The 21,671-nt window shown below is 44.5% G+C and overlaps 1 protein-coding gene across 1 annotated transcript; it reads left to right on the top strand.

Moving 5' to 3' along the window:
• The first annotated feature begins 846 nt into the window (after window positions 1-846).
• Window positions 847-2,037, top strand: LOC134222782 (uncharacterized). Its single transcript, XM_062701938.1, has one exon. The coding sequence runs from the start codon at window positions 871-873 to the stop codon at window positions 2,035-2,037; it is 1,167 nt and encodes a 388-aa protein (XP_062557922.1). The 5' UTR covers window positions 847-870.
• Window positions 2,038-21,671: the final 19,634 nt, after the last annotated feature.

Raw genomic sequence — 21,671 nt, forward strand, 5'->3', positions numbered from 1 at the left:
TCAACGAACGCAGTGACGGACGGTCACACCAGTGGGTCGGCGCTTCCCCAAGCAGCAGTAGGTCGGACGGGCCTAATTCCTCCCACAGAAGCGAGGGTATATAAGCAGTGGTGCATTAGCACCACGGCTCATTCTTCAGACGAACGCGGTGACGGACGGTCACACCAGTGGGTCGGCGCTTCCCCAAGCAGCAGTAGGTCGGACGGGCCTAATTCCTCCCACAGAAGCGAGGGTATATAAGCAGTGGTGCATTAGCACCACGGCTCATTCTTCAGACGAACGCGGTGACGGACGGTCACACAAGTGGGTCGGCGCTTCCCCAAGCAGCAGTAGGTCGGACGGGCCTAATTCCTCCCACAGAAGGGAGAGTATTTAAGCAGTGGTGCATTAGCACCACGGCTCATTCTTCAGACGGACGCGGTGACGGACGGTCACACCAGTGGGTCGGCGCTTTCCCCACGCAACAGCAGCATCAGTTCGGGTGGATTCTATCCCCGTCCTGTAATAACGAGGTAATTAAATAATTTTCCGAATATTCCAATGGATGGTCAATAGCCTCGAGAGGCCACGCCTCTACGTCCCGTCAAGACACCATCGGAAAATTATGACAATGGCGCAGCCGGTACAAGAACAAAATCTCCTAATCTGTAAGTGTAAAAAAAAGAGAAGAAAAAAATAATAAAGAAAGAAAAGGATCTGTAGTCGAGGCAGTTTCCTTAGAAAATAGGAGCTCTGATAGTCAAGACAGAGTGTCCTACATTGAATTGACCTATGAGCTCTGATAGTCGAGGCAGAGTTAGTAGCAATATGTTAGTACATGCGTTTTTTTGTTGTTTCCACAGAAAACCAAAAGCTAAGGTCACTAAGAAAATGTTACAGGAACAACTTTCGGCCTTGAAGGCCGAGTTGGCTACAGTGCGTGCCGAGAAAAGAAGGCCATTGAGGGCACTTGAAGCAACCACAGAGGACAACGATTCAGTGAATTTCAAACCAAGCGAATGTTTTGAATCACGACCCTCCACATCATCAGGGAACGAATCCTTGTTGGCTACTATGAGCAACATGTCTTTCGGGTCGCTGAATATTCCAGAATGTAGACCGTCTGATGGCGAGACTGATGTCGACAAAAAGGCGTATGAACACTGGAAGGAGATACTTACGGCGTCTTTCAATCTGGTCCGAGCTACCGATGAGCGTTCGAAGATGGACATCTTCCGAATAAAAGCTGGCCCAAAACTACTAGAAGTGATGCAAGGAACGTCATCAACAACAGACATGCCAGGCGAACAATCGCACCCCTTCTCTAATGCAATGGCTCGATTAGATCACTACTTCGGATCGAGAACCTACATCATAGGCCAAAGAGGTAAACTGATGAATACAACACAACACAGTGAGGAATCCAGCGTGTCTTTCGTTCGTCGGGTTGCGGCGGCCGCAAAGTTATGCGGATACGCATGTGACGAGGAGATGGAGGCGGTGGTTCGTACTATTGTCAAAGGTACCTCCGATAGCCGGGTACGTGTTTTAGCCCATCGGAATTGGGTGAACCAGGGTGACATGAACAGCCTTATCTCAATGGTACGTGATCGGGAAATGGAAATGTTCAACGAAGAGGAATATCAGAAATTGACCCGCCAAAACAGTGCGACAGTAGCAGCGGTAATGGAAACCCCAGAACAGAGATTACCATACCGACGTGGTACAAGATTACGATTCAGAGGCGCCCAGCGTGGGCGAGGAATTTTTCGACGAGGATCAGCTCAAATTCAAGGTAGGGCACGTGCTTCATGCTGGCGTTGCGCAAGTATGTACCACGATCCCGCAACTTGCCCCAATCTTGACAAAGTTTGTCACAACTGCAAGCGCCGCGGACACTTGGCCCGTATGTGTGCTTCCCAACCTGCGTTTGGAATTGGATCAAAGCGGGCATCTAACGACCCAGGAGATGGAGAACCCCAGCCAAAGATTGCTGCGATCAAGCAAAACGGCGAAGAACACGACGAAATGGTAAATATGAATGTTGATCCAGAATAATTGTTACACAAAGCTATTTCATCTGACACTTGAAGAAAAATGTTAAAAGTTGAAAAAGGCAAAATAAAAGCACACATGTTGAGTTTACAGATGAAGCGCGTTTGATATTTATTTGATCTCTTGACCCTTGGTTTTTTTTTTCATCTGACTTAATTGCCAAATAAGGCGACTTATATTCCGAACTTGGTCTTTTTTTTTATTTCATTGAAGCCTATTCGACTTCAAATCAACTGTCCTTTATTTTGGGTTGGATGTCATCAAGAACCATCCAATATGTGTTAAAACACCAATATTCGGAATATGAGTTATGTTCTTGATTCGAATTAAAAACCTATATTAAGCAATGATTTCTATCAGGAAAAATATTTACGTGGATGGTGTTCAAGTAAAAAGTTAGATGAGATAGCATAATTCCAAGATCGTAGATAGGTTTTAACACTTCAAATTCTAGGTTCAAGTGTTTCCACCGATAGCGTCAAACGGAGGTAACCGAACTGAGGAAGTTATATGCGCAGTACCCTCCACAAACCTACCTACAGAAGAAGATGCCTGCGTTGTAGGGCGTGTAGCTGGGACACGTGTTATATTTTTTATAGATTCCGGGGCTCAAGTAAATACCGTAACAAGAAAGACACTTGATAAGATTCTATCTAATAAGTCCAAATTGAACACGGTGGTTGATCTATGCTACTCCTCGGATAAAAGGTTGCGCGCATATGCATCACAAGGAGAGATCAAAGTGATAGCAACCTTTTCAGCTACATTATACGTATCACAGGACAGACCAGTGTATATTGAAAAATTCTACGTTGTAGAAGAATCAAGATCGTTAATGAGTTTTAATACAGCCGCACGATATAGTCTACTGGACGTTGGCTTACGAGTTCCCATAGGAGCATTTACGAATATCTGGAAATGTGAACTAGCATTGGTGGATAAGGTAATGGACGCCACAGTGGAAGAATTCCCGAAATTTAATATTCCGCCAGTGCTGTTGCATTATAACAAAGACTTGCCTCCCGCTAGAAACGTATACACTCACATACCACCTGGGTTTAAGAGATTAGTTCAGTTAAAGCTCAACGAACTATTGAAATCAAAAATTATCGAGCCTGTGACTGAAGAAATGGATCGATCGTTCTGCTCGTCATTACTGGTGGTACCCAAGGCTAAAGATGACATTCGCTTGGTGATTGACCTGAGAGGCCCAAACAAATGCATCTATCGTACGCCCTTCAAAATGCCAACTTTTGAGGCAATACTTATGGAACTGCATGGAGCTCGATGGTTTTCGACCGCCATTTAACAAACTTTTTTTCGGGCGAAGGTCTATAGGGGAAACTGGACACACGTGATCCCCGGGGACACATGATCCCCCCCTGTTTTCTCGAAACCTAATAAAATTTTTATACCACTGATTTGTGTAAAAAGATCCGTTAAACAAATAATTGAATCTGAGTTACATTTGATGTTAGTTCCTTTATGTATATGGGTTTTAGAAAGGTTTTAATATTTTAGCGTTCTCAATTCTTTTTTTCTGCAAAGGTAGAAAGTTTAATAACTTTGAATATATCCAACCAAAACGTGTCAAATTTTTACTGGACGCAGTTTTATTATTGCAGAATTGAATAAGCTTATTAAATTGATTATTGCTCATTTCAAATTGAGTGGATAAATAAACCAAGATAAATACTGAACATGGACACACTTGATCCCCCACAGTATGGACACACTTGATCCCGATATTGCCTACATTAAGGCGTTTGTTGTATTCCATTGCATTTGTATATTATAGTATTACATGCAACTTATTGATCTGTTATGATTCGTTTCCGTTATTAAAAGTTAAAATAGATTTATTTAGATACTTCCTACAATTTTATTATTCAAGCACACGCGTATTTTGAATTTGCCAATAGCCTTATCTCATTACCTAGAACAAAGTTTAGTTAAACATGCTTAACTTTGATTAGTTTTATTAAATGCGAGTAAATTAAATAGCATAATATTCAATCTAAAATTAACTGAAGTTTTGAAAACACTTAAGAAATAATCGAGTGTAAAATCAGTACTGTTAGATCTACTGATCAATAGTACTTTCTTTTAAAAATTGGTTAAGTTTATTTAGAAATACTATTTTCATCGTATTTTATCGCAAGTCTTCCTGTTTGTCTTCCTTTAAAACGTTTTAACAATAGATTAATCCTATCGCTATTCAGTATTTTAAAAGAAATCGCATTCATGTATTAATAATATACACGTAAATACAATGCTTCAAGCATGAGTGACAGTACCACATTGATTTATGGAATCACCAGCCTGGTAGGATCACAATCGTGGTATTGGTAGTAGGCTGGCGACCGCGATGCATCAAAGACATTTTTGGTTTATTCCGAAATAGGCACACTGGGATATGTTTTTAAGTGCGGGAAAGGTTTTTAAGCGCGGCTAATTTTTAAAATTATAAACAGTATAATTAGATTAAAAAAAAAAGATATATTTAATATTTATGTATTGTTCAACCAGTTTTGGTATCATAACTGTATCAGCCACACAGAGAGATTCTCTTGGAAACATCATTGTTGTCGTAATACGACCCCTGCCTTTCAGTGGCGTGGATTGATTGCATAAATAATCATCAGCATGTCAACTATGTTGGAAATTGTCACTGTTACTCTATTGGAGAACCAAAATACACCAACAATATTTTTAATTTTTGCCATACTGTTTTTACGTTAAACTACAAATAGTTGTTAGGATTTGAAAACAAACCAATTTGGTCTTTTATCAGGCTTGAAAGAGCCTAAATATGTTCAGCTCATAAAGGGATCATTTCCCCCCGATATGGGGATCAAGTCTCCCGCAAGTTTTGAAAATGTCAAATTTTCTATCTTTTAGAAAAATCGATTTTTTGATAACTTTCATGAAAAAATAATTTCTTCCGATGATGTTTTTGAATAACTAATTAAATTGTTCATCAAGTCCATCTTAAATCGTATAAATATAAGCATTTTACATCGAGAAACATCCGAAATAAAAAGTGGGGATCATGTGTGTCCAGTTTCCCCTACAGATGTCGGCGGCTTCCATTTGGATTGTGTAATGCGCCAGACATTTTCCAGGAGGCAATGCAGGCTATCATTCTTTCTGGATGCAATGGCACAATAAACTATTTGGATGATGTGCTTGTTTTTGGGGAAACAATAGAAGAGCACGATGCAAACCTCAAAGAAGTGCTGAAGCGACTAGAGGACCATAATGTCAGAGTCAACGAAAGTAAATGCTTGTTGCGGCAACAGGAAGTACCTTTTCTAGGATTTCATTTGTCTGGAGATGGATGGAGTGTTGAAGAAGAGAAAATAAGGTCGATCAGGAATTTCCGCAGACCACAGAACCAGGACGAAGTCAAGAGTTTTCTAGGCCTAATAAACTATATTGATCGCTTCATACTCCACCGAGCAGATCGCACTTGGCGATTGAGAGAGCTAGCACGAGCGGAGAGTTTTTACTGGTCCAAAGATTTAGATCAAGAGTTTGAATATCTTACAACTACAGCATGGACGCAGATCAAAACTCTAGGCTACTATAACCGGACTGACGAAACGGAACTTTATGTTGATGCTTCACCTCATGGCATGGGAGCCGTGCTGGTTCAAATGAACAAGGATTCAAAACCTAGAGTTATTGCCTGCGCATCAAAGGCGTTATCTCCAGCAGAACAAAAGTATCCCCATACCCAGAAGGAGGCCTTAGCTATGGTATGGGGAGTGGAAAGGTTCTCTAATTATTTGCTAAGCATCTCATTCAAAATCCGTTCGGATGCCAAATCTAATGAATTTATTTTCGGCGGAATGCACCGAATCGGTAAAAGGGCTGTATCGCGAGCCGAAGCATGGGCGTTGAGGCTGCAGCAATACGACTTCACAGTAGAGAGCATCCCGGGTAACGAGAATATAGCAGACGCGCTATCTAGAATGGTAATAGAAACTAAACCAATCGAGGCTTTCGACGACTCGTCCGATCATCACTTGCTCTTTGCATTAGATGTAGGTAGCATGGAAATCAACTGGAATAATATTGAATTAGAAGCTGAAATCGACACGGAGCAGATGGAAGTAAGAGAATGTATGATGCTGGCCAAATGGAGCAAACACTTGCAAGCATATGAATGCCATGCCAAGCAGTTACGACTGATGGGTGCGTTAATATTTAAAGAAGATCGAGTAATTTTGCCTCAAACTTTGCGAACTAAGGCTCTTGAGTTAGCACACCAAGGGCACATAGGAGCAGCTTCAATGAAACGGATCTTGAGAAACCACTTCTGGTGGCCAGGAATGAGTGGAGAGGTTCAGAAATTTATCGACAACTGTGAAACATGCCTGAGACTTTCAAAGAAAAACGCACCACTTCCGCTTGTCAGTCGGGAGTTACCGAATGGACCCTGGGAAATTCTCCAGATAGATTTTTTTTCAGACAGAGATTTTGGATTAGGAGAATTTCTTGTGGTAGTAGATACCTACTCTCGATACATTCATGTATCGAGATGAAAAATATAGACTCAGAAACAACTAATGCAGCGCTCATCAAAATTTTTGAAATATGGGGTTATCCCTGGCAATGCAAAGCGACAACGGTCCTCCGTTTCAAAGTGAGAGGTTCACTAAAACGTGGGAAGAAAGGGGCGTTAAAATTCGCAAGTCCATCCCTCTGAGTGCGCAGTCCAACGGCGCTGTGGAGAGGCAGAACTGTGGAATAAAGAAGGCGCTAGCAGCGGCTCGCTTGGATAAAATAAACTGGAGAGTAGCCTTGGATCAATACGTTCACACGCACAATAAAATACGCCCCTTTCGCGTCTTGGGGTTACCCCATTTGAACTGCTAGTGGGCTGGAAATGGCGCGGAACCTTTCCTAGCCATTGGGAAACTAACGCCCCTGAACCCATTGGACCGCGCAGACATTCTCGAGAAAGACGCAGTATCCAAACTGAAAAGCAAACAGTATGCCGACAGACGTCGAAATGCAGAACTATCGGATATAAAAGTAGGAGACACAGTTTTAGTAGCTTTGCAGAAAAAGCAGAAGTCGGACCCTACATTTTCAGAAGAACGCTTTGTTATAGTAGCTAGAGATGGAGCTAAGCTCGTAATTCGCAGTCAACGAGGCGTGCAATACTCTCGGAATGTACAAGACGTTAAAAAAGTTCCGACATGTCTTGAGGTGTCTCCGAATACTAGCCTAGAGAAGCAAGGAGAAGAAATAGATGGGAGACAGGACTATGCAGAAAGTTATTCTACGGTTGATCTGGAAGATGACATAATTGAAGACGAGGGCATCGTCCAACGACCAAAGAGATTAACTCGGAAACCAAACCGATTCAAAGATATGGTGTTATTCAGTATTTTTGAATAAGGCAAGTTCTATAAATACTTATCTAAAAAAAAAAATAATAACAAATAAATGAGATTTTTTCTTATCTATTGCAGCATCGGCGAATTAGACAAGAAAGTGGGATTCACCTGCAGCGTTGAGAAGGATGCATGCAAGCCCTGATAACAACTTTAAACAAACCGTGACTGGCGTTGGAATTATTTCAATATAACAAGAACAGAATGTTTGAAAAAAGATAACATTAACAATAAATAAAGGAAGTTATTTTGTACCGATGAATTCGAATAGAGAGTAGAGGACTAAAGTATTGTAGTAATACGGGCGGTGGATTTAAAGAAGGGAAATTTAATAAATTAAGATAATGTAATTAGAAAACCAATAAACCGCACCCATTGAATGAGTAATCCGTTTTCTTTAACAATCTTGTTCGCTTGCATCGAAAAAAATCGCCTTGTAACGGCATTGCGCAAACTCTTCAAATGGGCGGAGCCTAACATACTCAATTATTGATATAAAACCAAGAGTATCACCATTCTGCGACATTCACTCAACGAACGCGGTGACGGACGGTCACACCAGTGGGTCGGCGCTTCCCCAAGCAGCAGTAGGTCGGACGGGCCTAATTCCTCCCACAGAAGCGAGGGTATATAAGCAGTGGTGCATTAGCACCACGGCTCATTCTTCAGACGAACGCGGTGACGGACGGTCACACCAGTGGGTCGGCGCTTCCCCAAGCAGCAGCGGCATCAGTTCGGGTGGATTCTATCCCCGTCCTGTAATAACGAGTTAATTAAATAATTTTCCGAATTTTCCAATGGATGGTCAACAGCCTCGAGAGGCCACGCCTCTACGTCCCGGCAAGACACCATCGGAAAATTACGACACAAGGCTGAATCAACAAAAATGACAGTTGTCCGCCGCCTCCGTATCGAGTGGTGTGCTCCCGAAACGCGAGCACTTTGAAACTTGGATTCTGTCAGGAGTGACCTTAAAGAGCTGTTGACAAAAAAGGGAGAGAAGGAAGCACAGATCGAGTATTACGAAGCATACAAAAAAAAAATAAACGTTTCTTATAAAAAGTGCTACTAGGGGGAAAGTGTGGGTCAAAAATCTCCATATTTAGCATTACGTAATTTGTGAACTAACCCTCACTTGAAACAAGTGACTGATATGGTTTCCTATTAGAGACTACAGCCGAGCGTTCATATACCAAAAGTTCTGCATCAAGGCATCGAAAATTAGCACCTTTCTATCTATTTCGGTGGAAGCCCTGAAGAGCTTTTATCTACTTTTCAATATTTTACTTCAGCAAAACGATGCGTTTATGACACCAAACTAGTAAATCGCTATTTTCGGTGGGTTAAAAAAAAGACCATTTGGGCAGGACCCTTTTTCCCGTTTGCAACGTTTATAACTCGTCCGTATTCCGATCAAATGACTTGGTTTTCCGTACATCAGTGTTTCAGTCACTAAAACTAATCATGTGCTAAAACCAAATAAATGTTTCGGACGGGAATAGAAGTTACTGTCCAAATGATCTTTCTCCATCTCAATAAGCAAACACCAATTAGCAAACCAATTAGGGAGGAAGAATGTATGGCCTATGTCCACGGTTCAAACATTTTTTTTTTAATTTGAATAAGCAATTGTCCACTCAAGAGCAGTGGGTATCGAAAACTGATCAAAACCTGTCCACATGGTATATGGACGGTCAGCCCCTAAAGATATGTTAAATAATAATGTTTGCCGTTGAAACAATTCGATACAATACATTAACGTGAAGACATTTTCATAGCAAAGACTTTATCAGAATTAAATATAAAACTCTTCAGACTATCATCGCTGGGGTTTTGTGGAAACATCCTAATGTACCAGAGCAAGTGCGACCTGTTTTGTCACTTTGTGTAATTTATACAAAGGCACAATTCTTCCATTTGTAGCCGTTAAAGGACTATCTTTGCCACAGTTTTAACCCAAACGTCATTAAAATTAGTACGTTTGTGCAATAAAATTTTACCTCGCCCAGCAATACCGTGAACTAAGAAACGAAACCCACAAAGGTCGCAACCAAAGGAGCAGGGCGCGAAAAAAAAGGCACTACTCAAGCCAGTTGGTCACTGGCGCTGAGACTCCGTCGCGGTAGGCCAACCAGACCAAATAAATTAGCGGTTGAATGGTCAGAAAACCAAAGTGAAGGAAGAAGTTTATCAATTTATAACTTAGGGGTTTGCCAAGGCTAGGACTAAGCATGCAGACTTACCTTAATCTCATCCCAGGGGCTGCATACAGATTCTACTGATATGGCGGCCTCTAGCCGCCGGATGGTGGACGCCGGGTTCACCCTGGCCCAGTACCGATGCAATGGTTCAGCTTTGGGAGGGATTTGCGCACACTGCACTCGCGGAAGGTCGGGGAATCCCGATTTGGGAAACGTTTTAGGAACTTCGACTTTGGCCACACTTGCCGACACTGTCACAGTGGCGGGTTCGATGCACGTGGCTATCGCCAATCACGAATTCCACAGTTACTCAATTTTATGGCACTGTCACGATCAACTACCGCACTTGGGGTTCGGACGGTTACTCTCGGTTTTTGCTCCGGTCAACATAGTGAGGTTTTCAAAAGGCTTTCACTTGTTCTTACGTGAAATACTTCAAACTTTGAACTTCACGGTTACCGGCAAGCGACATGGTACGTCTATCTTCAACGAGCACCAAGCACCGAGAGAACTTTTCTTCAGTCCCGTAGTGCAGCAGTTCTCAACCTGGGGTACATGTACTCCTGGGGGTACCTTCGCTGGCCCTAGGGGGTACCTTAGAAAAATGCATAATGGCGGAAGTATTACAATTCCAATGAAGACTTATTGATAAAGTTCTGATAATTGTGTATTTTTTATTTCAAAACATGTATTGTACATAATATGCATGGCGATCAAATCAGAGCCAATTGAATCCTACCCTCCACAACCAGCACAGCGTATGAAGGGTTGTGGAACAAAAGATCAAACGGATAAAACGTCATGTTGTTGAATAATGTTGAATAATATGATAGAAACATGCTTTTGAACTAAAATCTAGAATCTGAAGGTTCGGAAGCCTCAGGTTCGGAAGAAGGCATGAAGGTTTTTTTTTTCTCAGAAAGGCTCGGTTGCTTCGTTGCAAGAGGAATAGAAGCATCCTTCTACACTTCTCGGAAGCCTTCTTCAAAGCAGCTCGAATGCCTCCATTCAAGATGTTCAGAATCCTTCTTGCAAAACCCGAGCAGCACATGTCAGTAAAAATGGATGCAGCAACTCGTAACCCATATGTGGAACACGCGTGCTGCTAGGGAAGATTCGGAAGCCTCCTTTTCAAGAGCCCTATGTCTCCTTCCAAGTGGCCCGGATGCCTCATTTTAATAGAGTAAGAAGCCTCTTTTCAAAAAGCTCCTTTCAAGAAGATAGAAAGTTTTTTTAAAAAAAAAAGCTCGGAAGCCTCCTTTCAAGAGGCTCGGAAGCCTCCTTTCAAGAGGCTCGGAAGCCTCCTTTCAAGAGGCTCGGAAGCCTCCTTTCAAGAGGCTCGGAAGCCTCCTTTCAAGAGGCTCGGAAGCCTCCTTCAAGAGGCCCGGAAGCCTCCTTCAAGAGGCTCGGAAGCCTCCTTCAAGAGGCCTGGAAGCCTCCTTCAAGAGGCTCAGAAGCCTCCTTTCAAGAGGCCTGGAAGCCTCCTTTCAAGAGGCCTGGAAGCCTCCTTTCAAGAGGCCCGGAAGCCTCCTTTCAAGAGGCTCAGAAGCCTCCTTCAAGAGGCTCAGAAGCCTCCTTTCAAGAGGCTCAAGCCTCCTTCAAGAGGCTCGGAAGCCTCCTTTCAAGAGGCTCAGAAGCCTCCTTTCAAGAGGCCTGAAGCCTCCTTTCAAGAGGCCTCAAGCCTCCTTTCGAGAGGCTCGGAAGCCTCCTTTCGAGAGGCTCAGAAGCCTCCTTCGAGAGGCCTGGAAACCTCCTTTCGAGAGGCCTGCAAGCCTCCTTTCGAGCGGCCTGCAGGCCTCCTTTCGAGAGGCCTCAGAGCCTCCTTCGAGAGGCTCAGAAGCCTCCTTTCGAGAGGCCTGGAAGCCTCCTTTCGAGAGGCTCAGGCCTCCTTTCGAGAGGCCTGAAGCCTCCTTCGAGAGGCTCAGCCTCCTTTCGAGAGGCCTGCAAGCCTCCTTTCGAGAGGCCTGCAAGCCTCCTTTCGAGCGGCCTGCAGGCCTCCTTTCGAGAGGCTCAGCCCTCCTTTCGAGAGGCTCGGAAGCCTCTTTCGAGGCTCAGGCCTCCTTCGAGAGGCCTCAGGAAGCCTCCTTTCAAGAGGCTCAGGAAGCCTCCCTTTCAAGAGGCTCAGGCCTCCTTTCAAGAGGCCCGGAAGCCTCCTTCAAGAGGCTCAGAAGCCTCCTTTCAAGAGGCTCAGAAGCCTCCTTTCAAGAGGCTCAGAAGCCTCCTTTCAAGAGGCCCAGCCTCCTTTCAAGAGGCTCGGAAGCCTCCTTCAAGAGGCCCCAGCCTCCTTTCAAGAGGCTCAGAAGCCTCCTTTCAAGAGGCTCGGAAGCCTCCTTTCAAGAGGCTCACAGCCTCCTTTCAAGAGGCCTCAGAAGCCCCTTTCAAGAGGCTCAGAAGCCTCCTTTCAAGAGGCCTCAGAGCCTCCTTTCAAGAGGCTCAGGCCTCCTTTCAAGAGGCTCAGGAAGCCTCCTTTCAAGAGGCCTCAGAGCCTCCTTCAAGAGGCCTGGAAGCCTCCTTTCAAGAGGCCTGGAAGCCTCCTTTCAAGAGGCTCAGAAGCCTCCTTTCAAGAGGCTCAGAAGCCTCCTTTCAAGAGGCCTGGAAGCCTCCTTCAAGAGGCTCAGAAGCCTCCTTTCAAGAGGCTCAGAAGCCTCCTTTCAAGAGGCCTGGAAGCCTCCTTTCAAGAGGCTCAGAAGCCTCCTTTCAAGAGGCTCAAGCCTCCTTCAAGAGGCCTGGAAGCCTCCTTCAAGAGGCTCGGAAGCCTCCTTTCAAGAGGCCCGGAAGCCTCCTTTCAAGAGGCCTGGAAGACTCCTTTCAAGAGGCTCAGAAGCCTCCTTTCAAGAGGCTCAAGCCTCCTTTCGAGAGGCCTCGGAAGCCTCCTTTCGAGAGGCCTCAGAAGCCTCCTTTCAAGAGGCTCAGAAGCCTCCTTTCAAGAGGCTCAGAAGCCTCCTTTCAAGAGGCTCAGGCTTCCTTTCAAGGGGCTCAGAAGCTTCCTTTCAAGAGGCTCGGAAGCCTCCTTTCAAGAGGCTCGGAAGCCTCCTTTCAAGAGGCTCGGAAGCCTACTAGAGGAGGGCAAAAATCCTTTTTTCAAAAAGCTAGGACGGCTCCTTTCAGAGGCTCGAAAGCCTACTCTCAAGTGAATCGAAAGCCTCTCTTTAAGACCCTTGAAAGCTTAAATTCAAGAAGCTCGGAATTCTTCTTTCAAGAGGCTTGGAAACATACTTTCAACAGGCTCAGAAACCTCTGGTTCAATAGTCGCCATTCGAGAGGCCTGAAAGCCGCCATTCAAGAGGCTCGAAAGCCATCATTCAAGATGTTCGAAAGCCTCTTATCAAGAGCTGCGGAAGCCTACTTTCAAGAGATTCAGAGGCTCCTTCCAACAGGCTCGGAAGCCTCCCTTCATAGGGCTCAGAATTATTCTTTCAAGAGGCTTGGAAGCTTACTTTCAAGAGGGGGTACCTCAATTAATGCAAAAGTTCCAAGGGGTACCTCTCAAGAAAAAGGTTGAGAACCGCTGCCGTAGTGTAATGCGGAAGCCCGGTACTAAACTTCTTCATTCTCACTTTCCTTACATCTTCGCTTCGCAACTCAGGTTTAGTACCTAGGGAGGCTGGGTTACCAACGTTTTTCCGACCGCGTGTGAGGCAATTTATTTATTATATAAGAATAATTCTAGCTCCTATATATTGAGGCTTTAATTTTATAATATCTATGGAACATTGAAAATGTAACAGATTTTTATCGATTCCAAGGCGGCATTTAAGGGCGGACACTTCAATTCGTTCGAATCCCATCAGGAACTACGACAAGGTGCCTGTTGATCTCCTGGATGAATTCTGGAGGAACTCCTGCACCAACTCCTGGAGGAACTACTATAAGAACTCCTGAAATAATTACTTTAGGATCTCTGAGACCAACTCCCGGAGAAACTCCTAGAGGAACTCTGGGAGGATCACCTGGAGAACTCCTGAAGATACTTCTGGAAGAACTAATGGAGGAACTCCTGGATGAATTTCGAAGAAGAAAGAAGAAATTCCCTAAGAAGTCCTGGAGGAATTTTTAGATAATGTTTCGAAGGAGCTACAGGAGGAACTTTTGAATAATCTTCTGAAAGAAATTCTGGACGAACCCCTGGAGGCGCTCCTAGAGAAACTTTTGGAAAAACTCCTGGACCAAATGTTGAAGGAACTCCTGAATAAATTCTTGAAGGAACCCGTGAAGAAACTCCTGGAGGAACTTCTGAAGGAAGTCCTGGAGCAGTTTCGGAACGAACTGCTAGAGGAACGCCTGGATCAACTTCTAAAAGAATTCTTGGAGAATCTCCTATAAAGAACTACTGGAGGAACTTCTGGAAGAACTTCTGGAGGACAATCTGGAGAGACTTCTGGAGGAACTTCTGGAAGAACTCTTGAAAAAACTTTTAATGAAACTCCTGAACCAACTCCTGGAGGAACTCCTGTAGAAACTCTTAGAGGACCGTCAGAGTGAACTTCTGAAGGAACTCCTGGACCTACTGCTTGAGCAAATATTGAGGGGTGTTCCAACTACCGGAGGAACTCCAGGACGATATTCTGGAAAAACTTCGAGAGCATCTCCTTGAAAAGCTCCCGAACGAACTGCTGGAGGAACCCCTGAAGGATCTCCTGAAAGAACTACTGGAGAAACTTCTGGATGAACTTCATGAGGAACTACTGGAGGAGCTCCTGAACCAATTTCTCGAGAATCTCTTGAAGTACTTCTGAAGAAAGTTCTGAAGAAACTCCTGGAGGAATTTCCAAGAATGGATCCATGAAGTCCTCCAGTAGTTCCTCCAGGAGTTGGCTCAGAAGCTTCCCCAGTAGATATTCCAAAAGCCATTAGAAAAAATCCAGGATTTCCTCTAGGAATTCGTGTAGATGTTCATTCAGGAGCTCCTTCGGTAGTCCCTTTAAGGGATCCTCCAAAAGTTTCTCCAGGAGTTGGTCCAGGAGTTCCTTTAGAAATGTTCCTCCTGAAGTTCGTCTAGTTGGTATTGGAGGAACTCCTGGAAGAGCTCCAGGGAAAACTTCTGGAGGAACTCCTGAACCTATTTGCCACCAATAGCAGCGAAGGGGTCTCCAATCCTGAGATGGCGAGTTCGACTCTCGGTCCGGTCTAGGATGTTTTCGGGTTGGAAACATTCTTGACACCCTGGGCACAATGTATCCATTGTACTTGCCACACACTCATATAATGACGGGTCTAGAAAAGCTTTCAATTAATAACAGAGGAAATGCAAATAGAATACTAAGTTGAAAAGCAGGCCAAGTTCCATTTGTAAGAAGAAGAAGAAGCAGCGAAGGGCACCGATCACCCAGCAGGGCAATAGAAACAAGTTTCCAACCCGAAAACATCCTAGACCGGACCGAGAATCGAACTCGCCATCTCCGGATTGGCAATCCTACGTCTTTGCTCGCAAGGCTACTGGAGACTCCTTCACTGCTATTGGTAGCAAATAGGTTCAGGAGTTCCTCCAGAAGTTTTCACTGGAGCCCTTCCAGGAGTTCCTCTAATACCAACTAGACGAACTTCAGGAGGAATATATCTGAATAACTCCTGGAGAAACTTTTGGAGGATCCCTTAAAGGGACTACCGAAGGAGCTCCTGAATGAACATCTACACGAATTCCTAGAGGAGCTGCTGGAGGAAATCCTGGATTTTTATTCGATATAGCTTTTGGAAGCTTTTAGCATTCTCACGTTACACTATTCCTTGAGCAATTTCTGGTGGATCTCCTGGAGGAGCTATTGGTGAATCTCACGGACGAAATATAGGAGGAGGAGGAAGCCTGAGGAAATATTTGGAGGATCACCAGGAGCAGCTTCTGAACGAACGTCTAGAGGAACTACTGGAGGACTTCCTGGATCAATTTCTAGAGAAACTCCTAGTGGATCTCCTGAAGAAACTACTGGAGGAACTCCAGGACCACTTTCTGGAGGAACATCTGGAGAATCTTCTGGAGGAACTTATGCAGGCACTACTGGAGGGTCTCCTCAACGAACATCTGGAGGAACTCCGGGAGGATCTCCTGAAGGAACTCTGGGAACAACTCCTGAAGGAAATCCTGGATGAACTCGATGAGGATCTCCTACATAAACTACTGGAGGAACTCCTAGACGAATGGAGGGAGGAACTCCTAGACGGGATGGAATTGAACATCAAAAAGTGTAAGTCAATCACATTTACTCGTCGACAGTCTCGCGTTGGTTTTGAATATTCGGTCGGATTGGATAGCCTGGAACGCGTCGAGACTATTCGTGACCTTGTAATGATTGCCAGCAAGCTTCGGTTTAATACACATGTAAGCACTACTATCGCAAAGTCTTTCGCAGCTCTTGGGTTTGTTCGATGCATTACCAGTAGCTTTAATGATATCTACGCAGTTAATGCGCTAAATTGTTCATATGTACGCAGCATATTGGAGTATGCAGCATGCTTGTGGTCCCCATATCACACAACGCAGATTATTCGGATTGAGGGAGTGCAACGTAGCTTTATCCGATACGCCCTTCGTAAACTACCATGGTCGAACCCAGTCAATTTGCCCGACTACACGGCCCGCTGCAAACTCATTGCATTGGAGACGCTATCTGCAAGGCGGACCAATATGCAACGAGTTTTCATCTATGACTTGTTGAGCGGAAATCTCGACTGCATTGAATTATTGGATAACGTAGCTATTTATGCTCCTTCTCGACAACTGCGAGAGCGAGAGCTATTATTCGTTAGACGCCGCAGAACCGTGTATGGTTACAACAACCCATTTGATCAATGTCTTCGTTTGTTCAACAGTGTTAGTGATGTTTTTGATTTTAATATGTCAAAAAATGTGTTCAAAAATAGGATTAAGGCTCTAGGTTAAGGTGCAGTCTGTAGAATAGTTTTTAATACTTTCGAGAATTTTTGGAGGGACTTCTGGAGGAACTCCTGAAGGAGTTTCTGAACGAATATCGTGAGGAGCTCCTGGAAGACCTACTAGATTAGATTCCTGAAGAAATTCATCGAGGATCTCCTGGAGGAACTCCTGGATGAGCTTCTGGAGTAACGCCAAGATCAACTTCTGAAGGAACTCCTGGAGGAGCTCCTGAACGCGCTTCTGAGGGAACTTCAGGACCAACTCTCGGGGAAGATCCGGGAGGATCCATTGAAAGAATTACTGGAGGAGGATCCCGAGAGGCAGTCCTCGAAGAACTTCTGTAAGAGCTTCTGATGAAATTCCAGGAGATTATCCTCCCAAGTAGCACAGATCGAACGAATGGTTTCAGCAACTTGGTTAAGAATGAATTTGATCATATGTAGGGACTCTCCTTAGCCGCGCGGTAAGACGCGCGGTTACAAAGCAAGGCCATGCTGAGGGTAGCTGGGTTCGATTCCCGGTGCCTGTCTAGGAATTTTCGGATTGGAAATTGTTTCGACTTCCCTGGGCATAAAAGAATCATCGTATTAGCCTCATGATATACGAAATGGTAACTTGGCTTAGAAACCTCGCAGTTATTAACTGTGGAAGTGCCTCATGAACACTAAGCTGCAAGGCGGCTCTGTCCCAGTGTGGGGATGTAATGCCAATAAGAAGAAGAAGAAGGTTGTAGTAATCTGTAAAGCATGTGAGCTACTCCTATTCGAGGGAAGGCGTGACCTAACATTTTTCGTCTTAGAAAGTGCCAACGGTGCGGTTTGGACAGTAACACTTACCACTCAACCACCGGAGCCGTCATCTAGAGGAAATCTAAAAGGAGTGCTTGGAAAAAAATAAAATGCTGTGTATGGAGGCAGCATTTGCAGCCTACAGCAACTCCTAGAGAAATTCTAAAAGGAGTCCAGAAAAGTTTTAGATGACACTAGAGATAAAATCTTCCGGAGTTCTTGTGCCTAAGTGCCTGTTGTTCAGCATTGCACTAGAAGGTGTCATGCGAAGATCATCAGCACGTGCTTAAAACATTTCAACAAATATGCATTTGTTTGTTCCGTTTTAACAATAAACTTGTTGTTTTGCTTGTGGCGTTTGTTTTCAATCCATATGGATTCAACTCCTTTCTTAAATCTTTCTTAAACTGAGGCAAATGAGAATCACGAACGTAGTCAGAATGTCGGATAATACTCCGGTAAAAATGATTCTCGACAACGATCCAGCGGGAACAAGAAGGCGGCGTGCGCAGCGAACATGGTGGATCGAACAAGTGGAGGACAATTGGCGGACCCTCCGTAGACTGCGTGGTTGGCGACGTGCAGCCATGGACCGAGCTGAATGGGGATGACTTTTATATACTGCACAGACAACTTCGGCCTTAGTGAGAGAAAATATAAAATAACAGATTTGTATTTTGACCTCAACTAATAGTAGTACTAATATAGTACCTACTTATTCAACTTATTTTATGTAATGACATTCCAGCTTGTTAACTAAAAATATTTTTGAAATTAATGTAATTTTTTAAACGCTCCGGCCACTGTGCCTCGTTTTCCGACGACAACGACGACGGCGGCTCTTGAGGTCAGCCATGCTCGATCAGGACATGGAAGTTTCTTGAATGAGCCTAGGTACTAGGGTCAGGGAAGCGGGAGGAGAACGAGAAGATTATCTCCGATGACTGCCAGCTAGCCACGATGATGGGAAGCCGAGCGCGCGAGGTGCGAGGAAAATCTGTCATTTTATTTTTATCCCAATCCGAAAGTCCCCGGGGGCAGAGAGTGGGATTGTTCTTTTTGCAGATTTGCAGTTTGTTGTTCTTCTTGGTGGTCGACACGGACCGGGCCCGGGTGGCTGCGCTCTCTGCACGGTAGGAACAAGCAGAACACTGTTGCAACTTTTTACATAATTTGCGATCTGTTAGCTTGATTGGATCGTGCTGAGTCTGAGCTGGAGCCGGTGCCAGTCCGTGCCCGACTTGGATCCGATGTTTATGGTGTGGCGGAGTGGTGGGCAGATTGGCAGCCGCAAGGAAGCGGGAAAATGAGTACTGTGGTACAGTGTGGTAAAAACAATCTCGGCAAATTGTAAAATTAAGCCGCAGGCGTTGTAAATGGCAGAGTTGGTACACACAGGCCGACAGCGCAGCGACGGGGATAATGATCTATGAACAAACCACCTGAGGGGAGTATGCCAGGCGGGCCGGGGTGGCTCCGTTCGTAAATGGATAATGGATGTTGAGAATTGTGCAAAGTTCGATAGTGTACCGAAGATTGCTTATCGAATATTAATTTGTTTTTTTATTGACTGCCTAAATGCACTAAGGTTTTCGCAAAAAATCAAATAAATAATAATCAGTCAAATAGAAACTCCTTTTTGTTATTATGCAGGATAACGTTCAAAAAACAAACATGTTTCTTCTTTCTTGTCAATCATGCAATTTAGTTATTGGAAAAAGGTAAAGAAAGAATGGTCAATCATTTCAAGTCCAAAATCAGTGCACATCTGCTCTCATTAATCACTGAACCAGGAAAGTTCGAAACGCCCTCCTGAAACGCCAACAGCAGACTGTGCAATGGTTCCCACCCATTAGGGTCATTCTGTTGCCTGCAGTTCATTAGCCGGTTGGTTTCCAGCCCTAAAAATTCCTCATTTCTCCCCCAGGAGCAACCGAAGAACCTTCACATATGCAGCACTCCACCATACGTAATACTGCATCACGCTTCATGCAGTATGCCCGACGGTATGTACGCAGCTCGTTCGTAAATTTATACAAATGCGGTTAGGTTCTTGACTGACTGCCAGAAAGCAAATGCTTGCTACAAGAGTCAAAAGAGAAATGTGTGTTCACATGTAGGGTACCGACGTGTACGTTCGGATCGGCCAACAGCGGCCACTGTCCCTCGTCCTCTGCTCCGTGTGGTCTGGTCCGTATGTTGTGCAGTCTTATTACCCAAACACACGTCATTTCATGGCTTTTTCTGCCTGTTGGTTAAGGGTATCTGTGGAAACAGGATGGAAGCATATGCGAAGAATAATAACCGACCTAATAAGTCCAACATGAAATTAAATTCCGTAGAAAACTATAATCGAAGGCTAAATTACTTTGAGAACCACATACCCTTACTTCGAGCTAACCCCGCTGTTCCCATCCCTGGTGCTACAATCCCTCGCCAAGCGGAGCCAGTGTTTGCCTTTAGCACATTTCTTTCGGTAGAAAATGTGTTTAAATTAAAAACAATTCCCCTTTGCGTGCCAACGCTTTCCTCTCGTCGTCCCCAGTCCCAGAAAGAAACATCGCCGACAGACATGGTTCGAGGGAACTGGCACCACACCGCCGACACCCGTCAACAACGGTTCCAATTTTGTATTTGGCTCGGTCTTGTGTTCTTGTTTTCTTCGTTTATTTATTATTAACGACGACGGAGGTATTTGTATTTTCAGGTTGTCTTTTGCCACCCCAACAACCTCAAGTGCACACCGGCTATCCTCCTTCCCGGCGCAGCTCCCTGGTACCACGAACCAAACCACATTGGCTCACTTCAGGTTCAGATGGGTGTTTTTGGCCGGTTGGGGGTACTCTTTGACTTGCAACTTGGGTGATTACCTCCATCAGTCACCCGGTTCGAGTTGAGAACGTCGTCGTCGTCGGTTTGTTGTTGTTATGGCATTATACTACCAGGCTACGACAGTACAGACCAGCCGGTCGTCCTCCTCGTCAGTTGTTGGTCGGTAGTACTTTCCTACGTAGAAGAATTGGTTTTTGGCTTTTGGCTTTGGTTTACAGCTCTGGCTTTGGCTGCCGGTGTTGCGACTTCTTCTGAACACACCACCATTAGATATATCCGTTGATTTGCGACTTTATAACACTTGCACATGACACACGGTGGGCGGTATACGGGGGAAGAAAATAAACATGGCTTGTCGTTTAGTCTCTCCACTTGTGCTGTGATACTGTGTCGGTTACATATCTATCATATGGTAATTGCAGCTGGCGATCAGTGGAGAGGTTAGTTTGTTCATTATTCAAAGAAGAATATAAATCGAACTTAAGTTACGACGGGCATCAGTTGGGTATATTTTGAAACAAGTGTTTAAACAAACGAAATCAAAAAAGCATGGCGAACCTATCCATCACGTAGCGGTTTGGTGGAACGAATCTCAATAAATCTAAATTTAAAAATCACATTTTAAAACTAGAATTGCCATGTTGAAAGTATAGGATAAAGATGTAAATGGTATGAAGCAGTCCATATCCGATTTAGTGATGGCTAGAACATGAGAAGTATGAACAAAGGTACAAAGTAGGAGAATAGAACGGACTTGGGATTGAACCAAAGACCTCCTACTAGGGGGTTGGGCTCTAGGGATCACGTCTGTTAGGGTAGCTAGTAGAGTTGATAATCCTTACTTCTATGGAAGCTTGCTTCCACTGCATTATACGGGCTTGCGATTCGTATGGCCATCAGCCGGAATACACTTTTCAGCTTTTCATGGTTCCGCTTGGTCTACAGTGCATTCCCCAAGCAGTTCCCCATACCACCCATACCCCATACCACATTATTGATAACGAGATGCTAGCAAGCAGAAGCCTCTTGCTGCTTCTTGAACCGCCAACGTTCGGCATGATCCTCGCTGTTGCGTTCATTGCTTCCGACGACTTCTCACAAGCGTAGTACAACCGGTCATCAATCATCACTCCCAGGTGCTTTAATAACTGCTTCGAAGCAATCATATGCCCTCCGGCGTCAATAACCATCCACTGAATTATCATGCAGTAGAACCTCTGTTTTTTGGTGAGCTATATGCAGCTTAACTTCATTCTACCAGCGCCTGATCGCGCCTACCGTCTCCGTTACCGACGCCTCCACTTATTTGATTGATTCTCCCATCACATTGTCGTCCACAAAACCCACGATTTTCACATTCCTGGGCAGCCACTTACGGTCATTTCCGTCTTTCGCAAATTGACCTGTTTCCCCACATTTTCAACACATGTTGGATTTGTTCGGATCTTTACAAGCCCCTGACCAGCGTTCAAAACCCTAACATTTAAAGCATCTATCCACTTGTTTATTCACTAGCGGGGCTGCAATGGACAGTTCGACC

The sequence above is a fragment of the Armigeres subalbatus genome, chromosome 3 (assembly GCF_024139115.2).
Source record: "Armigeres subalbatus isolate Guangzhou_Male chromosome 3, GZ_Asu_2, whole genome shotgun sequence".
In the NCBI taxonomy this organism is placed as follows: Eukaryota; Metazoa; Arthropoda; class Insecta; order Diptera; family Culicidae; genus Armigeres; species Armigeres subalbatus.

Excerpts from the sequence above, each read along its gene's own strand:
- LOC134222782 (XM_062701938.1), top strand. The coding sequence starts at position 871 with ATGTTACAGGAACAACTTTCGGCCTTGAAGGCCGAGTTGGCTACAGTG.